At 38.7% G+C, this 22,754-nt stretch overlaps 1 protein-coding gene across 4 annotated transcripts in view; it reads left to right on the top strand.

Annotated features, from left to right (window-relative positions):
• The window catches only part of Ift74 (intraflagellar transport 74), a 95,424-nt gene that overhangs the window by 66,391 nt on the left and 6,279 nt on the right, over positions 1-22,754 (top strand). For all 4 annotated transcript variants that reach the window (XM_048453072.3, XM_048453074.3, XM_048453070.3 and 1 more), the window contains exons 14-18: positions 4,480-4,533; positions 5,454-5,551; positions 6,219-6,345; positions 12,658-12,821; positions 13,594-13,719. In XM_048453072.3, the coding sequence (XP_048309029.1) occupies positions 4,480-4,533; positions 5,454-5,551; positions 6,219-6,345; positions 12,658-12,821; positions 13,594-13,719 (569 nt within the window). The remainder of the gene's footprint in view (positions 1-4,479; positions 4,534-5,453; positions 5,552-6,218; positions 6,346-12,657; positions 12,822-13,593; positions 13,720-22,754) is intronic.

The raw sequence follows: 22,754 nt of genomic DNA, 5'->3' as shown, positions 1-22,754 counted from the left end.
TAATGAAGGGAGAGTAGATGCAGAGAGGTAGGCATGCAAGCCAGAACAGCGGGGAAGCTAGGGGACCAGAAGAGCCTGGGTTGCTTTGATATGCAACATGTTAACAGCTACATGTTAATAGGGACCAAAGCAGCCTGGAAGATAGCATGGGCTTTGTTTGATACACATCACAGGTATTTGCCAGTAGGGAATCAGGTGCTCTATTCAGAGATAAGGGGAGATAAGGGAAATGGTTCTTTCTGACAGACAGAAACACAGGTTTCTGGGATATGTCCAGCGTGAGCTAAGCCCACACTGTGTTAGGTCTCAAACCCCAACCCCTCCACCTCCCAGTCCCAAATAGTAGTACTACACTAAATGACAATCTGGGCTGTGTTTTACTGGCATGTATGTCTGTATACCATGCGTGCCTTTAGAGGGCGTTGGATCCCCTGGAACTGGAGTCGCAAGACAGTTCTGAGCTCCCATGTGGGTGCTGGAATCAAACAGATCTTCTGGAAAAGCAGCCAGGACTCTTTAACCATGGAGCCATTTCTCCAGCCCCATTAATTTTTGAAGGTGTGTGTGTGTGTGTGTGTGTGTGTGTGTATGCGCAAGCACCCTAGGGAGTCCAGAAGTGATTGTTGAAACTCCTGGAGCTGGAGTTGGAGGTAGTTGTGAGCCTCCTGATAATGAATACTAGGACCTGGAGTCTGTTCTTTCTGAAGAACAGCATCTTAACCACTGAAACATCTATCCAGCTCCAGATACTAATTTCCATTGAGAAAACACAGCCTAGACCAGTTCACTAATGCTCTCACGTGTCTGTCTCAAGAGTGATCAGGAATTTTTGTTTTGAAGCTTGGGAATCTTCTGAGATATACGGGAGCTCTGTTTCATCTAATCCCATTGGCCAGGTGTGTAACTCAAGATGTTGGACAGGTAGACCTTCCCATTGAGTATATTGGCAACAAGAAGGTTAGGTTTGTGAGGAGTGGGAGAGAGGACTCCTAGGTTCCTGACTTAAATGATGGTAGGTTTTGAGGACAATCCAATAGACAATAAAGAGGTACAGATTTTGAGGGAGGCTGCTGATAAATTTAATGCATGTACTATTTTTTAAGTTCCTCAAAGGACGTCTAAATACTAATATAGCAAGAAATTAGGTGAAAAAATTTGAAAAATGGAAAACAGTTAAATTAAGGGTTCTTAGAAATCACAGGACTAAACAAAGTGTCATCGATAGAGTACAGTTTTAGAAGTCACTTAAAGGCTAAAGAGTTGGCTTGGAAGATGAAGGCACCAACACATGTGGCAACCTAAGACTGATCCCCAGATCCCACAGGACAGAGCCAGTTCCCACAAGTCATTTTCTGACCTTCATACATGTGTTGTGGAACACATGAGTGCACACAGACAAATATATATATATTTACATATATATATGTAAAAAATTGATTGAGAAGACTCAGGTTTAAATAAGGAAGGAGGAGGAAAGCATGAGAAGACAAAGAACAATCTTAAAAGAAAAACTGCTTTAGTCAGATCTGTGAAGTTTATCTGTACCATATCATAAGATAAAGAACATAGATTGTTAAAGTTTTAGTGTTTGGTATTCTCATGCTTCCACACCTTTTAGCCCTTTAGCTCCTGTTCCTAACGGTCCTTATTAATGCCAGCTTTTAACTAGGAATCCCCATGGAAATAGCTTGCTATTCTTTCCATCTCTTTTGGTGTCACTAGGCTTTGTTCGAGGAAGCTAGGGACTGATCAACTGGTATGAAGAAACTGGTTTGAAGCAAGCTCAAATTTATCCTTTCCTATTTGATGCCCTAGAACATGGAGTTGTAGCAGTCTTCCTCTGAGAACAGATCTGTACTGCCGTGGCTCAGTGTTTGTCATGGTGAAATAATGCACCCCTTTGTGAGGCTGCTCTGCCAGAGATGTCCTTTCCAGCTTTGGGTTTTTGTTCCCTTAGACATGACTTTCATATTCATTACACTCAGTATGTTCAATCCTTCCGCATGTAACTTTTCATCAGTCTGTTCCCCTTGCAGTTAATGCAGCTGTCTTCAAGTTGCCTGAGTAGAATCTTGAGAATCACCCTTGGTTCCACTTTCTCCCTTGTCCCTCTGGCTCTTGATACTCGAGATAAAAATCCACAAATTTCTATCCTAATTACCCCCATACTTCAAGCAGCTTTGATCTTCTACCCAGACTTTCGAGACATGTAACTGGCCTTCCAGCTTCCAGTCTTTTGTTCTCTAAGATAAAATACTTGTCAGTAGTTTTCCTTTTACTCTCCTGCTTCAATTCTTTAGCAAGTGGAGGAGAGCCGACTCAGTGGTTGAGAGTGTGCTGCTGTGCAGAAGGCCCGAGTTCCAGTCCCAGTGCCCAGGTTGATTGGCTAGCAGTCATCTGTAAATCAGCTCCAGGCCTTTTGCTTTAGTGGGCATCTGCACTTATGTACACACGTGAACACACACACACACACACACACACACACACACACGCGCGCGCGTAATTCAAAGTTTTTGCAACAATTGTTCTTAGTTAAGTCCAAATTCTGAGACATTGCTTTTAGACATGTTCATAGTCTGCTTCTCATCTTGTTGTTGCTTTTCTGTTTCCAGTTCTCTGCGTTAGCCATGCCACTCTTAATTCCTTGTGCTGTTGGTACCAAACTTGAGATCGCAGTCTGTGTCCCAAGAGGCCAAGCTTCGCAACTGATTCTGTGATTATACTTTCATAGTCATCATCACTTCCAAATTTTTGTATTGATCATATTTTTTTCTTTTTTCAGGTTTAATTTTTTTATTCAATTTACTTATCAACCACTGTTTCCCCTCCCTCTCTTCCTCATGCTCCCCAACACCTTCCCCCCCCCCCCACTGCATCCTCCCATCCACTCCCCAGAAAGGGTAAGGCCTCCCAATGGGGAGTCAGTGAAGCCTTGCACATCAAATTGAGGCGGGACCAAGCCTCACCCCGCTGCATCAAGGCTGATCAAGGCATCCCACCATAGTGAATGGTCTACAAAAGGCCAGCTCATGCACCAGGGATAGATCCTGGGCCCACTGCCAGGGACCCCACTGTTAGGAATTTTTCCTAACGTGAGCTCTCTGCTGATGCAAAAATCCCAATCAAGCCAAATGACAATAAGTCGAATTTAAGGTTATCCAGGTTTAGTGGGATTCCTGAGCTCTCTGGTGGCCCCGAAGGGAACCAGAAAGATGGGGAAGGGGGGGCAGAGACAGGACCGGACACTGGAGGCTGCCTCATCCCTCCTTGGGGGAGGGGCCGAGGTTTTGTCAGGCACAGGGGCGGGGCCTCCAAAGATCCCAGAGACTGGGACTTATACCCACAAACGGACCAAGCCACACAGTTGTGAAGAGGGCCTAGTTTGGTCCCATACAGGATCCCCAGCTGTCAGTTCAGAGTCCATGAGGTACCACAAGCTTGAGTTAGCTGTCTCTGTTGGTTTTCCTATCATGATCTTGACAGTCCCGCATATACTCCCTCACCCCATCCACCCACCCCATCCGCCTTACCCCCCCCCCTTCCTTGCTCATATAATTTTTCCTCCCTCTCTATTCAACTGGTCTCTCAGAGGTCAGCCCAGTGCTTGGGTGTGGATCATTGCATCTGCTTCCATCAGTTACTGGATGGAGGTTCTATCATGACATTAGGGTAGTCACCAATCTGATTACAGGGAAAGGCCAGTTCAGGCACCCTCTCCACTATTGCTAGGAGTCTTAACTGGTGTCATCCTTGTGAAGTCCTGGGAATTTTCCTAGAACCAGGTTTCTCCCTAATCCCATAATGGCTCCCTCTGTTGAGCTGTCTCTTTCATTGTTCTCCCTCTGCATCCCTTCCCCAACTTGCCCATCCTGTTACCTCTTGTTCTTATTTCTCCTACCCCCACCCCCAGTTTGCCCAGATCTCATCAATGGTCAAATTTTTTGTCATTGACTTTTTCATATCTGACCAAGTAACTTCTTCCTGTTCATTCCTTATAATGTAGCATGAATATCATTTAGAGAATATTCTACAGTACCTGAATTAACTTAGTTGTATGTTTTATAGTGCCTTTCTTTATTCATATGACAGCATTTAACATGTTAAATTTCTAGATGCTATGCTCTTTGAGGTAAGAAATGCTGCTGTCATGCTTGCAAACTGTTCATAGATGCTAGATTTGCCCGAACTTCTCTTCTGTCCCCAGTAGTGTTCATGTCGAGCTGAACAGCTTCACATTTGGAATGGAAAGGCTGTAAGTCTGCTCCAGTCGGGAGATTCCCCCCATTGTAAAAGTACAATTAGCTGCTTTAAAAGACTTTGTAATAAAATATAAACAAATTTCTCCAAATTAAAATTCAATTAGATATTGACTATTGAATATTCAGCGACTAATGGCATAAAGAGAACCCAAGAAATATTTTAAATTTAGAATATAATGATTGGAATTTTAAAATTAGTATTGTTTTGCATTTTTTGTAGGTGAAATGAATCAAAAATACAAGGAGCTTAAAAAAAGAGAGGAAAATATGGATGGTAAGTGATGATCTTGTGTAACTCTTAGATTGCCATTCATTTGTACTAGGCACTTAAGACATTTGCCACATTGACCCATTGAGAAAAAGTGATGTTTTAAATAAAATTTGGTTCTGAGTGAATGGGTTCTGTATCCTGGAATTTTTCTTTTTTTCCTTTCATTTAAAACCTTGTCAAATCATTATCTATTATGGTATGATTTAACATACAAATTGGATTGCAATACATAAAATATGGTTTTTAAAAATTAAAAAATATATACTATACCATTGAGCTATCAAAAAGAATTAGTAGAAAAATTATAATGGAAATATATTACAGAATGCATGCAATGTTTATGCTATTGTCTTACTAATAGTAAAATTTTAACTACTTATTTTTAATTTTGAAGGTTCCATAGTAATAATTGAAGAAATGCAAATTAGAGCAAAAGTATATATGAGTTCTAGATTTGACAAATGGATAATTTCTTAGAATATTTATTAATAATCTGGATAAATGAAAAAATTCATCATTAAGTCAGTATTTGATTCATTTAATGAAAAGGTATTTTTAGATGAAATAGTAATATTTTAGAATTTAGTAATATTTATTTAGTAATATAAATTTCAGAAATAAAATCAGCAGCTAACTATAAATGTTAATAATTATAGCTGTATCAAGGAAGCCATATATAAAAGTGAAGTTTTTCTTATTTTTGAGGTATCAGCTATTTCTTATGAGCCTGTATAACTTTCTAGTTTTACTTATATTAAAGTCATAACAGGTTTTAAATATTTGAAAGTATGTAGAGTGGGTTACTAGTTTAAAATTTCTCTTTACTTGGAATTTGTGGAGAACAGTCTGAAGTTCTACAGCCCTGAGTTTATTCAGTGTTCACTCTGCCAACAGTAGTCTGTATTACATGTTTCAATTGGCAGCTTTTATAGAGGCTTTTGAGGAAACAAAGAATCAGGAATTGGAACGGAAGGCACAGATAGAAGCCAGCATTGTCGCCCTTTTAGAGCATTGCAGTCGGGTAAGTGCTGTGTGCCTGTCTCAGACTCCTAACTTTTCAAATAACAACACAGAAAAGTAGAAGATTCACTAGTGTATCTGCCCACTTAAACTGTTTCCTTTAAATTTCCTTGTTTCTTCAGCCTACTGTTTATCTCTGTAGCAAACTCTTAGCTAATTAGAGTAAGGTGGGAAGGGTGGCATGTATATGATCGGTGCTAAGCAGTACATGAAGCTGTGATTAGAATAAATTTCAAGATTTCCTTCCATTGCTAATTTATCTGAGTTTACTATTCCAAAACCTAGACATTATTTTAGAAAATGGTAATATGTTTTATACTGTAATTTTTATTGTAAATATTTTCTTATAGATAAATCCAATGAGTACAAAAGTTCAGAAATTGTTTATTCAGGATCTACTATGTATCATGCTAAAGGAGGAAAATGTATGACCCCTCTTCAGTATTTTTAGTGTATTAAGCATTTAGTTCTTTAAAATTTGTAGCTACTTTTTAATTCAGTTTAATAAAGCAAGTGAAATAAATGAACTTGTGTGAAAACATGACTGAATCCTACTGCATTCTATAAAACATCAAAATTGAATATATATTTAAAAAATAATATTCAAAGCATCTCATCCTTTTTGGTTTTGGTAGCTAAATCCTCTGTTTATTTCTCTTCATATACAGAATATAAATCGTATGAAACAGATATCCTCCATCACCAACCAAGAGCTGAAAATGATGCAGGATGACCTCAGCTTTAAATCAACTGAAATGCAGAAGTCACAGACAACAGCTAGGAATTTGACCTCAGGTAAGAACAATAGCTAAGAGTTTATAGTTTCTGTTTTTTCTCTAGCAAATTGGAACTTCAAAACTCATCTTCATTCTTTTTGAGTTCTTTTGAAAGTCCTATAAGGAAGAATCTAATTGCAGTCTGAGAATTCTGTGACATTACCCAGGAACTTACTAGTAGGACATTGGCATATTCTCGTTCATTTAGTAGTATTTATTGAATACAGTCAGTTGCCAGCTTATGAAGGCTTTGACGTACCATTCTGTGTATGTATGTGTGTGTGGTGCTTGATATCTGTTCTAGTACTGACCTACAATCCCAGGCCCTGATCTGTACATTCTCAGACTTTACAGTGCTGCGAAACTAGCACGCAGAACTGAGACTTCTGCTTCAGATTTTGAAGTCTGGTCTTTTCGCAGGGTAATGGTGTGTAGTCTATGTAGTATGGTGTTCTTTCACAGTGCTCGGCACTACCACAGCCATAGCTTCCAGTGAGCAGCGAAGTCAGGAGGCTAAGCAGTCAGTTCCTATAGTGAGGCTCAGATGAAAAGAGTTCTGAGATCCTGACTAGAGCTTGGCCAGGGAGAGACTCTCTCAGTATTCAAAGGTTTAAAAAAAGGTCAGATCTGTTTCCCCAAGGAACTCTCATCATTCAAGGCAGTGAAATGATTGTATAGAAGAGGTGTGGAAATGCATCCTGGTCACACATATCAGGCCAGTCTTTGATAATTAGGAGTGTCGAGAACCGGTGATGTTGGAATAGTTTTAGCTGTGCTCACTAGCACAGCATTGACCAAGGAAAATGGCGAGCAAACCACATGCTTGATTATATTTTGTTGTCATTTTAAAAACTGAAGAATGACAGATGAATTTTAATTTTATTAATCAAGATATTTTAGAAATTGATATTTCAACCTGTATTCTATAAAATGGTGGGCTTGTTAGTTGTATAGTATTTTAATTTAGATTAAAACTATTTCAAGTGATCAAAAAGCTTTATGTGTCAAGTGACATAGATTGAGATCAGATACAAACTGTAAAGTAAAAAAAGTTCATATGGAATCTTGGGTTTCTGTACTGGCAGACTGAGTGTTATGGTGTGGGTGACTGAATTAGCTGCTTTTGTCTGCTTAGATTTGTGCTGCCAGGTAATGAGTTTAGAGAAAATGAAGACTTAATTGTTTGCTTACTTGTGTACTTTAAAAAAAAATTTTTTTTTGCTTCTTTGTGTATTTAAGGGTCCAAGCTGGGGAGATGGCTAAGTCAGTAAAGTGCTTACAAGCAAGGGGAACCAGAGTTTGGATCCCTATTGTGCCCCTCCCCACACTAATCCTAATGCTAAGGTGATAGAGAGAGGAGGTCTCTGGAGTTATTGATAAGTCAACTAGCCTTGCCAAATTGTGCTCCAGGTTCAGTGAGAAACCATGTCTCAAAACTAAGGTGGAGAGTGATTGAGGAGGAGAACCATGGTCAGTATCTGACTTCCACATGTATATGCAGATACATGCATACCTAGTACATGCCATGTGCACACACACAATGTTTAAGTATACTAGAAATATTGTACTTTATATCTTATGGATGATGTGGGAGGTCCTCTGTCTATGTGTTGATTTTATTGGTTAATTAATTAAGAAAACTGGCTTGGCCTTAGCATGGGAGGAAGAAGGGCAGAGTCAGGCAGACGCCCTGTATCCTCTGCCTGAGACAGATGCTGGGAACATTACCCTGTAAGCGATACACAGATTAATGGAGATGGGTTAAATTAGGAAGGCAGAGACAAGACGCCATGGATCTGCCACCGGAGATAGATGTGCTAAAACTTTGCTGATAGGCCACGACCTTGTGGTGATATACAGATTAATAGAAATGGGTAAAATTACATGTAAGAGTTAGCCAATAAGAAGCTAGAGCTAATGGGCCAAGCAGTGATTTAATATATACAGTTTTTGTGTGATTGTTTCAAGTCTAACTAGCCAGGCAGCTGGGAACCAAACAAGCGGCCCTCCCTGCAACATATGGGGATCCCCGAAATCTAAAATGTTGTTGGCAATAAAACTTATTCTGACCTGAATTGACTATGCTTTTTATTGTAGAAATATTCATGTACTTGATAGCCAGTACTGTCTCAGATCTTGCTGTGTGAGTTATGCAGTTACTACATTATGTTATCATTCTAACATTCAAAGAAATCTGTTTGAAAGCATGGTTGCCCAGGAATTAGGTAGGGAATTAGGGGCTTATAAACATATTAAATAATGCTAAGATGCTAATTGTAGCACAAATAATAAAAACCCAGAGACAGATATAGGGGTTCAAGCTGAAGATTAGAAAAGCAGAGCGGCCAGCCACTGACACTTACCTCTACCTCAGACCCAAACAGGCAGTCCTACCTCCACAAATCCTCAGACTGAGACAGAGATGAGACCTGTTGTCTCCCGTCTTATATTCCTCTTTAATGCTGGGATTAAAGGTGTGCACCACTACCACCTGGCCTGTATGACTGACTAGTGAGGTTGCTTTGCATTCTGATCTTCAGGCAAGCGTCATTTATTAAAATACAAATACTATACCACTATAGCTAATTAATTAAAAGTTATGCTAAAATAGACAAGTTCTGTTATTCTATGTTAAAGAATATTTTATACTTAAATTTGTTTAGGTTTTTTTTTTGCTGTAGGATTACTGCTTCTTTTGAATACAACTAGAAGAGGTGCATTCCAGTGTTGACCTAAATCTATAATTACTTTGTATTTTTAGCATGTTAAAAATACACAAAATTTATTATTTTAGCTGTTGTTCACTTTATCTTTTAAGTTTGTATACAAAGTAAATGGGTGTCACAATAGTGTGCTCATACATGTATGCATGTATGTCATTGTACTTTGTTTTTATGGATCTCTAATGCCATCTAGCTCACTTTAGTTGGTACCCTTCCTCCCTTCGAAATACCCCTTCTGCTCTCATGACATATACATTCCATTTTCCTCTCTTTCTTCCTGTCCTCCTCACCTCCTCCTTCTTTTTCATGGTTCCCTTTATATTTTTAAGACTTCTATATACACACAAATTTAAGTTCAGCATACATGAAAGTGTATTTGTCTCATATTCCACTAATTAAAATTCCACTGTACAGATGCACCATATTTTCTTTAATTCCTCATCTATTGATGGACACTGGCTGGTTCTGTTTCTTAGTTGTTATAAATGGCACAGAAAAAAAAAAACATGGATGTGTAAGTACCTCTGTGATTGTTGACTCAGAGTCCTTCCGTGTAATTCTAAGGTTTTTATTATATATATTTGAGACTGGGTTTCTCTGTGTAGCTTTGGTGCCTGTTCTGGAAGTAGCTCTTGTAGACCAGGTTGGCCCTGAACTCACAGAGATCTGCCAGCCTCTGCCAAAGATCCGCCTGCCTCTGACAAAAATTTGCCTGCCTCTGCCTCCCAAGTGCTGGGATTAAAGTCATGCACCACTACCTTGCTTAATTCTAAAATTTTTAAGGAGCCTCTACACTGATTTATGTCCTGTCTTCAAGAGTTTACATTCCAGCTAACAGTGTTTGTGGTTTATTTTCTTGATGATCCACCTTAACCAGTTTTGCATATATAGTCTGGTAGTGTTTACTGTATGCACATGATTCTACAATAGAGCTCCAGGACTTTTTCATCTTATAAAACTGAAATTTTATCAGGATGCTGCATACGAGTGCACCCAAGACTGGCTTTTTCTGCTTAGTGTATCAGACTCAAGGTTGTAACATAGGACAGGATTTCCTTTTTCTATGACAGCTGAGTAATAATTTCATATATGCTCTACTTTATCTATTCATCAATGCATCTCTCTTATTTTTAGGTTCTTGAGTTGATTTGAGTATTTTAAAACCTTTCTTTTCTATAAACTAAGAAACTACATTAATTCATCTATATACTCACTTATCTAAGGTTGATGTTAGTTCAACAAGCTTTTTCCTCCTTTAAGTTATCTCAGTGCAACAGCCATTGGAAAACATTTCTTAAAGGCAATATAAATGCCAGGAAACAAAGTCAGTGATTAGGGTTGTATTTTTTACGTGCCTTTATGCTTTGTGTTTACATTTCCTTTTAAAAACTGGTCGCTGTGCTTTCTTCAGTTGTACAGTTGGAAAAGAATGAGAATGGACTTTAATAGAGATGAAAAATCAGTCCGTCACTATAGTAAAGCTTTTCTTTTTCTGGAAAATTTCTTTAGTAAGATTTGAATTCTGACTTTGTAATTTATTTCATCTACTGTTTCTTTTGTTTGTTTATTTAAGCCTTCTTTAACCCTTCTTTTCTTTATATCATTGCCCACACTTAAGACATTTCTTTTATCTGAAAATCACCAGAAGTTTATGATAATCTTCTTAACTGTTCTGAGATAATGTTTGCTTAATAGTGCCCTTGAGTGAATTGCCTCCCTTTCTGTCTTTGAGATTATTACTGGAACTCACCTGCCTCTTTTGTTCCCACTCTGTCTCTTAATTGGAGTCCCCTTGCTCTCAAGGGGCAGCAGTACTTCTTAGAGAAGGTTGACAGGAACCCTATCAGACCAGTGGGATGACTGTGATTGACCAAAAGGAAAAACAAGCCCACAAAGGATTCCTATGGGATTAGTAATACAAACAAGTTGAGAAGCTCTAATACTGCAGGGTAGAGGCAAGGAATCTTGCTAACACTAGTTTTTATTTATATTTTTAGAAAGGAAACTCTGGGGAGTAAACAAATGTGCTGATGGCAGAATATTTCAGAAACATTTCCCCAGGTCAAAGTGGCTCCTCCTGAGATTTGCTACTCTGTACACACTGGTTGGTAAACTCTGCAACTTCACAGCATATCAGAAGGAACTGACTGCTTCCTCTTCCTGTCTCTTCCCTTGGAGAAGCTTTCAGCTTTTCATGGGGACATGATGCAAAATAGAGATAAACTTTACTCTATACCAACCAAACGTTTATTCCTTTTCTCAGTTTGTATAGTTCTTAAATGTATTTCCCGAGTATGTATCCAAATTACATTTGCAATTAAATTTATGCAACTGCTTACTTCAGTTAGCTAAGCATGTTTTCTATCTATGTTATTAAATATCCTAAATTTGTGTCCTAAAATAAGCCTTAGTAACTTGTTCAGCATTTTATTCTTATACCTGTTTATAACCTTAGCAGAGATATGAATCCAAATTAAGGCTTTTATGGTTTTGGATTTCTGAGATAGTTATGTTGCCCAGGTTAGCCTTGAACTCAGAGCCTCAGCCTCCGGATGCCAGGATAACAAGTATGTGCCTCGCTTGAAATAGAAACTATGATAATATTTAAATCTTGTTGTAATATGTGTATTTCAATATGGTTAAGCTTAAAACTCTGAAGGGGATAAATGAAACCTTCAATGAATACTAGGTTAATTATACCAACTTTAAAATATTTGGTCATAGAACCACCATTTTTAAAAATTACTTTCGTGTGTTTGTATGTGTGTTTGCATGTGTGGGGGTGCACTGTGTGCATATAGAGACTCAAAGCTGATGGTAGGTGTCTTCCTCAATCACTTTCCACTTTTGAAGTAAGGTCTCTCAAAGGACCCTGAACTTGTCAATTGTGGCTTCTCTAGGTAGTCAGTTTGTTCTGGGATTCCCTGTTTCTGTCTCCTGCGTGCTGGGACTAGAAGCAGCTGCCATGCCTGCCCACCATTTTTGAGGGCCTGGGGGATCCACACTTTGGTCCTCATCCTTATGTTGTAAGCACTTTCTCCACTGAGCCATCTCCATAACCCACAACTCCCTTTTAAAATCAGGAACTTTTTAAAAGAACTGTTTGTCTACTAAGTGGAATTTAATATCCATTATATTGAATTTCTGTTCGTGTTCTGGGATGCCATGTGTTCTTGCCTCCTAAGTTACACAATATTTTTTCTAGAACACTCACCTTCTCATTTGTTCCATTGTATTGCAAAAAAATGTGTTTTTCCTTCCTTCCCTCTTCCCTCTCCCAAATCACACTGTTTAAATGTTCTACATTCAAAGTGCTAATGTGCTGTCTAGTATGTTCTTAAAAACAAGCAGTTTATTACATACCTTAAGAAGAAAATGTACATTAAATATGCCCGATGCACAAATAAGGTATATTGTTGTTTGCTGCAAGTTAATTATTAACACTCATGAATCTACATTAAATAAAATGCCCTTAAAAGAAACATATGCAGTAAAATTATATATTGGTCAGATGACTAAAATGTTCTGACCAGACATACCAAAAACCTAAGGCTAGTCATGTAAAAGGAATAGAATTTTAACTATTACCTTAAATTCTTATGCTTCAGACAGTCAGCGCCTACAGCTGGACCTACAAAAAATGGAACTTCTGGAAAGTAAGATGACAGAGGAACAGCAGTCTCTGAAAAACAGAATTAAGCAAATGACTGCTGACCTGGAGACATACAGTGATCTGGCAGCTTTAAAGTCATCCGCTGAAGAAAAGAAGAAGGTAAATGCACAACAGAATCTTTGAAAATTATCACCCAAATAATATTCTTCCTTCCTTCCTTCCTTCCTTCCTTCCTTCCTTCCTTCCTTCCTTCCTTCCTTCCTTCCTTCCTTCCTTCTTCTCAGGTTGGCCTCAAACTTGCTCTGTAGCAAGGGTGGCCTTTACCTCCTGATCTTTCTGCCTCATCTCTAAATCCTGGGTTACAGGGTTGTACTACTATGCATGGTTTACTTGGGGCAAAAACCAGGGCCTCAGTTGTTTTTCCTTGATTGACTTTAATTCATATGTACTTTATAGGACTTACTACTTTCAGTATATTATTTGATATATAAACTAAGAAGTAATAAGATTTGTTACATGTATATTTATAATCTAAAGAGATTTGGAGGTTTTCAAAGAAGGTAAAAAGTAAAAAAGCAAAGTGTAAGTTGCTCCCTAATATAGAGCATACCAATCTGTGGCCCTTGCCAACTCCAGATTTGGATTATAGGTCTCCACTTCAGACTCATCAGTGTCTCTCCGTTGCCCTTTGCCTTAAAGTAAATCTTTTAGGGTCAGGATAGATATGGAAGTATTTATTGAGTTATTAATGCAGTTACTATTCATGTAACTTATTCAAAGAGTATTTTTGTAAATAAATCTTAAAGTAATTATAACTCTAGTTTTATTTTACAGAGTAAAATCATTAAAATTTCTAAGCCAATGTGATTTCTATATTGACTTTTTAGACAATTGCTATAGCTTCTATGTATTACTGTTTGGATCTATCTAGAAATTGCATCAAGAAAGAACAGTGTTATCAACCTATAGAAATGCCTTTAAGAAAACAATGGAAAAGCTGACGACAGATTATGAGACACTGAAAACACAACTGCAAGAAAACGAGACACATGCTCAGGTAAGAGCATTCAAAGCCCACTTTGAAATCAGCTCCCTTTCCTGTTGCCTGTCTTGTTCTTAGTCTGTGTTTTTTATTCCAAATTACTCTTGTTTTTTTTCTTGCTTTATAAGCCTTCTAGATTTTTTTTGTCACTTTGAAACAGTGAGATTTTTGTGCTAATTTCTCTTTAGTATGAATTAATGTCTACCTTATTCTCTCAGTAAGCCTGTATGAAAGGCCAGGTTTTTTTTAATTTTATTTTTTTATTGATATTTATTGAGCTCTGTATTTTCCTCTGCTCCCCTCCCTGCCTCTCCCCTCTCCCTTTCAATCCTCCCACAAGGTTCCCATGTTCCCAATTTACTCAGGAGATCTTGTCTTTTTCTACTTCCTACTTCCCATGTAGATTATATCTATGTAAGTCTCTTAGTGTCCGCATTATTGTCTAAATTCTCTGGGATTGTAGTTTGTAAGCTGGTTTTCTTTGCTTTATGTTTAAAAACCACCTATGAGTGAGTACATGTGATAATTGTCTTTCTGGGTCTGGGTTACCACTCAAAATAATGTTTTCTAGCTCCATCCATTTTCCTGAAAAATTCAAGCTGTCGTTATTTTTTTCTGCTGTGTAGTACTTCATTGTGTAAATGTACCACATTTTCCTTATCCATTCTTTGGTTGAGGGGCATTTAGGTTGTTTCTAGGTTCTGGCTATGACAAACAAAGCTGCTATGAACATAGTTGAGCACATGTCCTTGTGGCACAATTGAGCATCCTTTGGATATATACTCAAAAGTGGTATTACTGGGTCTTGAAGAAGGTTGTTTCCTCCTTTTCTGAGAAATCGCCACACTGACATCCAAAGGGGTTGTACCAGCTTGTATTCCCACCGGCAATGCAGAAGTGTTCCCTTTCCCCCACAACCTGTCCAGCATAAGTTGTCATCAGTGTTTTTGATCTTGGCCATTCTTACAGGTATAAAATGGAATCTCAGAGTTGTTTTGATTTGCATTTCTCTGATGACTAAGGATGCTGAACATTTCCTTAAGTGTCTTTCAGCCATTTTAGACTCCTCTTTTGAGAGTTCTCTGTTTATATCTGTACTCCATTTTTTTTTTATTGGACTATGTGATCTTTTGTTGTCCTTGAGTTCTTTGTATATTTTGGAGATGAGACCTCTGTCTGATGTGGGGTTAGTGAAGATCTTTTCCCATTCTGTAGGCTGTCATTTTGTCTTGTTGACCGTGTTCTTTGCTCTACAGAAGCTTTTCAGTTTCAGGAGGTCCCATTTATTAATTGTTTCTCTCAGTGTCTGTGCTGCTGGGGTTATATTTAGGAAATGGTTCCCTGTGTCAATGCATTCAAGTGTACTTCCCACTTTCTCTTCTATAAGGTTCAGTGTGGCTGGCTTTATGTTAAGGTCTTTGATCCATTTGGACTTGAGTTTTGTGCATGTTGATAGATTTGGGTCTATTTTCATTTTTCTACATGTGGATATCCAGTTATGCCAGCACCACTTGTTAAATATGCTTTATTTTTTTCCATTTGATATTTTTTGCTTCTTTATCAAAGATCAGGTGTTCGAAGATGTGTGGATTGATATCTGGGTCTTCTATTCGGTTCCACTGATCCTCCTGTCTGTTCTTATGCCAGTTGGAATACCAGGCTATATTCCAGTACTGTAGCTCTGTAGTAGAGTTTGAGGTGAGGGATTGTGATGCCTCCAGAAATTCTTTTATTGTACAGGATTGTTTTGGCTATCATGGGTTTTTTGCTTTTCCATATGAAGTTGAGTACCACTCTTTCGAGAATTTTACTGGGATTTTGATGGGGATTGTGTTGAATCTGTAGATTGGTTTTGGTAAAATTGCCATTTTTATTATGTTAATTCTGCCTACCCAAGAGCATGGGAGATCTTTCCACTTTCTGGTGTCTTCAATTTCTTCAAAGATTTAAAGTTCTTATCGTACAAGTCTTCCACTTGTTTGGTTAGAGTTACTCCAAGGTATTTTATGTTATTTGTGGTTTTTGTGAAGGGTGTTGATTCTATGATTTTTTTCCCCTGCCCTTTTATCATCTGTGTATTGATTTTTTTTTAGTTAATCTTGTATCCTACTACATTGCTGAAAGTGTTTATGAGTTGTAGAAGTTCCTTGGTAGAATTTATGGGATCATTTATGTAAACTATCATATAATCAGCAAACAGTGAGATTTAGACTTCTTCTTTTTCAATTTGTATCCCCTTGATCTCCCTTTGGTGTCTTATTGCTCTAGCTAGGACCTCAAGAACTATATCGAATAGATATGGAGAGAGTAGACAGCTTTATCTTGTTCTTAATTTCAGTGGAATTGCTGGGAGTTTTTCTCCATTTAGTTTGATGTTGGCTGTTGGCTTGCTGTATATTTCCTTAATTATGTTTAGGTATGTTCCTTGTATCCCTGCTCTCTCCAAGACCTTTATCATGAAGGGATGTTGTATTTTGTCAAAAGCTTTTTTGGCATCTAAGGAGAAGATCATGTGGTTTTTATTTTTCAGATTGTTTATATGGTGGGTTACATTGACAGATTTTCGTATGTTGAACCATCCCTGCATCTGTGGGAAGAAGCCATCTTGATCATGGTGGATGATAGTTCTGATGTGTTCTTGGATTCAATTTACCAGCATTTTATTAGTAATTTTGCATCAATGTTCATGAATGAGACTGGTCTGTAATTCTCTTTCTTAGTAATGTCTTTATGTGGTTTGGGTATCAGGGTAATTGTAGCCTCATAAAAAGAATTTGGCAATGTTCCTTCTGTTTCTATTACGTGGAATAACTTGAGGAATATTGGTATTAGTTCTTCTTTGAAAGTCTTGTAGAATTCTGCACTGAAACCATCTGGTCCTGAACTTTTTTTTTTTTGGTTGGGAGGCTTTTGATGGCTGTTTCTATTTCTTCAGCAGTTACAGGTCTGTTTAATTTGCTTATCTGGTCTTGATTTAATTTTGGCAAGTGATATTTATCCGGAAGGTGTCCATTTCCTTCAAGTTTTCCGATTTTGTGGAGTACAAGTTTTTAAAATATGACCTGATGATCCCCTGTATTTCCTTCGTGTCTCTTGTTATGTCCCCCTTTTTCATTTCTGATTCTGTTAATTTGGATATTCTCTCTCTGCCTTTTGGTTAGTTTGGATAAAGGTTTGTCTATTTTGGTGATTTTTCTCGAAGAACCAACTCTTTGTTGCATTGATTTTTTGTATTGTTTTCTTTGTTTCTACTTTGTTGATTTCAGTTCTCAATTTGATTATTTCCTGCCACCTAGTTCTCTTAGATGAGTTTGCTTCTTGTTGTTCTAAAGTTTTCAAATGTTTTGTTAATTCACTAGTGTGGGATTTTCCCAGCTTCTTTATGTAGGCGTTTAGTGCTGTGAACTTGCCTCTTAACACTGCTTTCATTGTGTCCCATAAATTTGGGTATGTTGTATGGTCATTTTCACTGAATTTTAGGAAGTCTTTAATTTCTCCCTTTATTTCTTCCTTGACCTATTGATGATTCAGGTGATTGTGATTTAATTTCCATGTTTGTGGGTTTTCGGGAATTAGTATTGCTGTTGACTTCTAGTTTTAAACCATGGCAATCTCTTAAGGTACATTGACTTATTCCAATTTTTTTTTATTTATTGAGGTTTGTTTTGTTACTGAGTATGTGGTCAATTTTTGAGAAGGTTCCATGAGGTGCTGAGAAGAAGGTATATTCTTTTCTGTTTGGATGGAATATAGATGTCTGTTAAGTCTATTTGAGTTATAACATCTGTTAGTTCTCTTATTTCTATGTTTATTTTTTGTCTGTTTGACCTATCCAGTGGTGAGAGGGAAGTGTTGAAGTCTCCCACTATTAGTGTGTGCGGTTTAATATATGATTTAAGCTTTAGAAGTGTTTCTTTGACATATGAGGGTGCCCTTGTATTTGGGGCATAGATGTTCAGTATTGAGATTTCCTCTTGATGGATTTTTCCTGTGACTAATATGAAATGACCTTCTTTGTCTCTTGACTGATTTTAGCTTGAAGTCTATTTTGTTAGATATTAGGATAGCTACACCCACTTGTTTCTTGATTGGTATATTTTTTCCAACCCTTTACTCTGAGACAATGTTTGTCTTTGAGATTGAGATGCATTTCTTGTATGCAGAAGAAGAATGGATTCTGGTTTTGTATCCAATCTGTTAGCCTGTGCCTTTTTATAGGTGAGTTGAGTCCATTTACATTAAGGGATATTAATGACCAGTAGTTGCTATCTCCTGTTAATTTAGTTTTCATCTTTGTGATGTTAATTTGTGCATTTTTTTCTTCTTCGGGATTTGCTGTTATGAGATCATCAATTGTCTGTGTTTTTGTTAGTGTAGCCATCTTCCTTGGGTTGGAGTTTTCCTTCTAGTATTTTGTGTAGGGCTGGGTTTGTGGCTAGGTATTGGTGAAATCTTGAATTTATCATGGAATATCTTGTTTTGTCCTTCTGTAGTGATTGACAGTTTTGCTGGGTATAGTAGTCTGGGCTGGCATCTGTGGTCTCTTAATGTCTGCATAATGCTTGACCATGACCTTCTGGCTTTCATTGTCTTCAGTGAGAAGTCAGATATAATTCTAATAGGTCTACCTTTATGTGTTACTTGGCCTGTTTCCTTTGAAGCTCTTAATATTCTTTCTATACTCTGTATGTTTAGTGTTTTGATTATTATGTGGCGAGAGGACTTTTTTTTGGATCCAGTCTATTTGGTGTTCGGTAAGCTTCTTGTATCTTCATAGGCATATCTTTCTTTAGGTAGGGAAAGTTTTCTTCTACAATTTTGTTAAATAAATTTTCTGTGCCTTTGAGTTGAACAACTTCTTCTTTTATACCTATTATTCTAAGATTTGGCCTTTTCATGGTGTTCCATAGTTCATGGATATTTTGGGTTAAGCTTTTGTTAGATTTAATGTTTTTTTTTTTTAACTGGTGAGTGTATTTCCTCTATTGTATCTTCAGCACTTGAGATTCTCTCTTCCATTTCTTGTATTCTGCTGTTCATGCTTGCATTTGTGCTTCCTGATCTTTTTCTCATGATTTCTGTTTCTACAATTCCTTCAACTTGTGTTTTCTTTATTGTTTCTATTTCAGTTTTCAAGTCCTGGGTAGTTTCTTTTATATGTTTGATTTCTTTTTCTTGGTTTTCTTTAAGTGATTTGCTGATATCTTCCAATTTTTTGTTTGTCTTTTCCTCAATTTCTTTAAGGGAATTTCTTATTTCATCTTTAAGAATTTCAAACATTCTCTTGAAGTTATTTTTTAGGTCATTTTCTTCTGGTTCATTCATATTTTGTTGTTCAGGTCTTGCTGTTTTAGGGTTTTTAGGTTTTACTGGTATTGTGTTGCTCTTTGTGGTGTAGCTTGTGATCTTACATTTTCTACTCATCTTTTCCTCTAATAGGTGTGATTGGGGCTATTTGAGATTCTGTTGAATAATCTTCTAGGTGCCAGTGAATCCAAAGCTCAGATGGTTGTTCCTCGTGGTACAGTCAGTGTCACAGTTCTAGTTACCCTGTTGGTTATTCCTATTCCTGGAGGTAGCTCGGTGTTCCTGTGCTTTGGTCTGTTCTCTTGGAGTCTGCTGTCTCAGGCCTACTTTGGCCTAGGCTTCTGCCTTTGATCTGTTTCTGTAAATCCTGGTCTGGATCCCCTCCTGCAGAAGTCCCTGGCTTGGAGTTGGACCTGTTCTGGTGGAGATGTCTGACTCTGGGTCTGGTCACTGGCTCAGTCCTGATTCACCAATGTTCCGGGACTGAGTTGACTCCCAAGACTGGATTTGCTCCTGACTTCTGCTTCTGCTGGAGCTTGTTTCCTCAGGCCCTCTCTGTCCTAGGTGGTTCATTCAGTCCCACTCCTGTGGAATTTGTTGCCCAAGGTGGAGTTCCTTGCCTCAGGGCAACTTTAGCCTAGGTTACCGGCTTTGACCTCTATCTGTAAATTCTGGTCTGTATCCCCCTCCTGCAGAAATCCCTGGGTTGGATTTGGACCTGGAAAGGTTTCTGGTTCTGGTCTACTGCCTCGGAGGTCCCAGGCTGGGGTGCGCCCGATGCAGAGGACCTGCCTACTTCCTCAGAGGTCCCAGTCTCATGCTTGGACCCACAGGGGTTCCAGGTTCCTGCCTATTCCCTTTGATGTCTCAGACCAGTTCCCGAGCCCACAGAGATCCTGGTTCAGACCTACTCTCTGAGGTCCCAGACTCACGCCTGGCCCCACCGAGATCTCTGATTCCTGCCTGTCCCCTTGGAGGACTCAGGTTCATTCAAGCCCAGGCTGGCAGAGGTCCTGGCTCAGGCCTAGTTCCTGGGAAGGTCCTAGACTCTCGCCCAGACCCACCTGAGTGTTGGCTTAGGTCTACTCCCTTGAAGGTCCCAGATTCACCACCTGCTCAGCGGTTACTCCCCTGTACCTGTTCTGGTGGAGATCGTTGACTCTGGGTCTGGTCACTGGGTCAATCCTGATCCGCCTGTGACCTGGGACTGGATTTGCTCCTGGCTTCTGCTTCTGGTGGAGCTTGTTCTGTCTCTGTCCTTGGTAGCTGGTTCAGTCCCACTCCAGTTCCAATGGAGTTCGCAGACTCCGAGTCAAGTCGTTGGCTCAATCCTGATCAGCCAGTGTCCCAGGACTGGGTTGGCTCCTAGCTTCTGCTTCTGGTGGAGCTTGAAAGTCCGGTTTTACAAAATGTGCTCTCTTGGGCATGGCCATTGCACCACTCTGGGTGGTTGCTTTAAAATTTATCAAAAGTAAACAAAAACTTTTAACTTCTGTTGAAACTCCACAACATCTAGAAATAACATAAAGTCCAATGACAGACAGATTTTCTTGTCATTTTGAAATGAGTAAAGCACGTGTACAAGGCACCCACATGTACACTTTTATGTACAGACACATATGTATATACACAAATTACCTATGTGGCTAGCTCGGGACTTTTCTGTTGTTGTTTTCATTTAGTTTTGTTCTTTGATACTTTGATACATATCTCTCTGGAGCTTTCACACACCCTCTCTTCCTCCTCCTCCCCCACTGAAACCTCTGCCCTAGCAACACCTGTCCCACTATGGTATGTTTTTATACACACTGAGCTCAAGATTGCTTGTGTGAGGGTGTTGGGGGGTGTTATTTACTACAGCATGGGAAACTTATTTTTTAATTGAAAATAATTGTTTTTCATACAAAAAATTCTGATTATGATCTGCCCCTCTCATTTCTTCCCAGATCATTCTTACTTCCTCACTCACCCAACTCTACACCTGCTTTCTCTCTCTCTTTAGAAAATGAACAGGCAAGTAAAACAAACCAACCAAAATAAAACAAACAGAGAAAACAAAGAAAAAGGATGAGAAACACACACACACACACACACACACACCATAAAATCACAAAATTAGAAACCATTATATATACACAAAAGAGCAGTAAGGTTAAAAAAAATAGCCAAACAAAGCATTATGAGACCAAATCTCTCCAAAAATATTGAGTTAGTTTGGTTTGGGCTATCTACTTCAGGCCTGCTGTTAAGTGTGGTTTATATACCCAGAGAGACTTCATTGGAAAACACCAACTTTCCCTTGGTAAGTAGTTGACATTTGGAAGTAGCTTCTGGATCAGGAATGGGGGCTCATGTCTGCTTCTCCTCTCAGTGCTGAGACTCCACTGGTTTTGGGCCTATGCAGGCCCTGTGCATGCTGCCACAGTTTCTCTGAGTTCGTATCAGCCTCAGTCCTGTTGTATCTGAAGGCATTCTTGCCTTGGTATCTTTCATTCCCACTGACTCTTACATCTTTACGCCTTCTTTATCACATAGCTCCCTGAGGCATGGGCATCTTATTAGTTGTTCCACCACAGAGCACAATGACAATCCTTTCCTGCAGTACCCACTGACTGCCCACATTCCCTGGGGTGGGGCCCCGTGAACCCTTGTTGATGGGACCAGTCTTGTGCACACAGCTGTATTGAGTCCATGAGTCAATTGCTGTGTCATTTCCAGAAAACATTGTTTTTCAGTACTCATCCACAGCCTCTGCATTTACATAATTTCTACTCTTTCCACAATATTCCCTGAGCCTTGAGGGGATGGATTGAGGCTAGTGATATACATGTCCTGTTAGGGCTCATGCTCCTCCTCACTTTGCTCGTCTGTAAGACTTTGAGTTAACTGCAGCCCTGTGCAAACAGAAGCCTTTCTGATGAAGGCTGAGAGCAGCACTAAACTCAGAGTGCAGCTGGCATCTGCTTGTCTATCTGTCTATCTACTTTGTGTGTATGTGTGTATGCATGCCACTATGTATGTTTGGAGTTTGTATATAATATACTACTACATGATAAAGCATAGTTTGCAGAACCAGTCTCTTAATGGACATTAGGTAATTTCTAGTCTTCATCTGTTCTAATAATACTATGTAGAGCAGTCCTGTTCTTAAAGCTTTTGATTCATATTCCTATAGACACAAACTACACTTTTCATATTACTCATCGTCATGGAACTTATCTGAACTGTGTTTGAGGTCTACAGATTACGGACTGTCAGAGGGTACTGTCCATTCAGTTTACTTTGTCTCTGGCACCATGTTACTAGTTTGCATGTGCTAGATCTATAGTATTTTCTAATTACCTAATGAAGCATTATGTGATGTATTCAAAGTGAGTAGTTACAGTCAGGAAGGGATTGGTTATGGTCATGTGTTGTGGAATATTTGTTTAACTATGCATAGATGTGTTGCATTTGTTTATGTTGCAGGGTATTTGTTTAACTACATAAAGATGTGTTGTATTTGTTTCTGTTGTGGAATAATTAACTATGTAAAGGTGTGTTGCATTTGTTTAATTAAGATGTGTTACTGTTTTACCTTGCCTGCCTAATGATTGGTTTAATAAAAAGATGAATGACCAATAGCAAGGAAGGAGGTATACCCAAGACTTCAGGGCAGGGCGAGTAAGGAAAGTAAGGAGGAGGAATTTAGGCTGGGGTCAGGGAGAAAGAAAAGAGATGCCAGGGACCACCAGTCAGCCAGA

This window comes from Myodes glareolus, chromosome 3, assembly GCF_982192425.1.
Source record: "Myodes glareolus chromosome 3, mMyoGla1.1, whole genome shotgun sequence".
Classification (NCBI taxonomy): Eukaryota; Metazoa; Chordata; class Mammalia; order Rodentia; family Cricetidae; genus Myodes; species Myodes glareolus.
The sequence above is the reverse complement of the archived record's forward strand: the minus strand, read 5'-3'. Positions and strand labels throughout refer to the sequence as shown.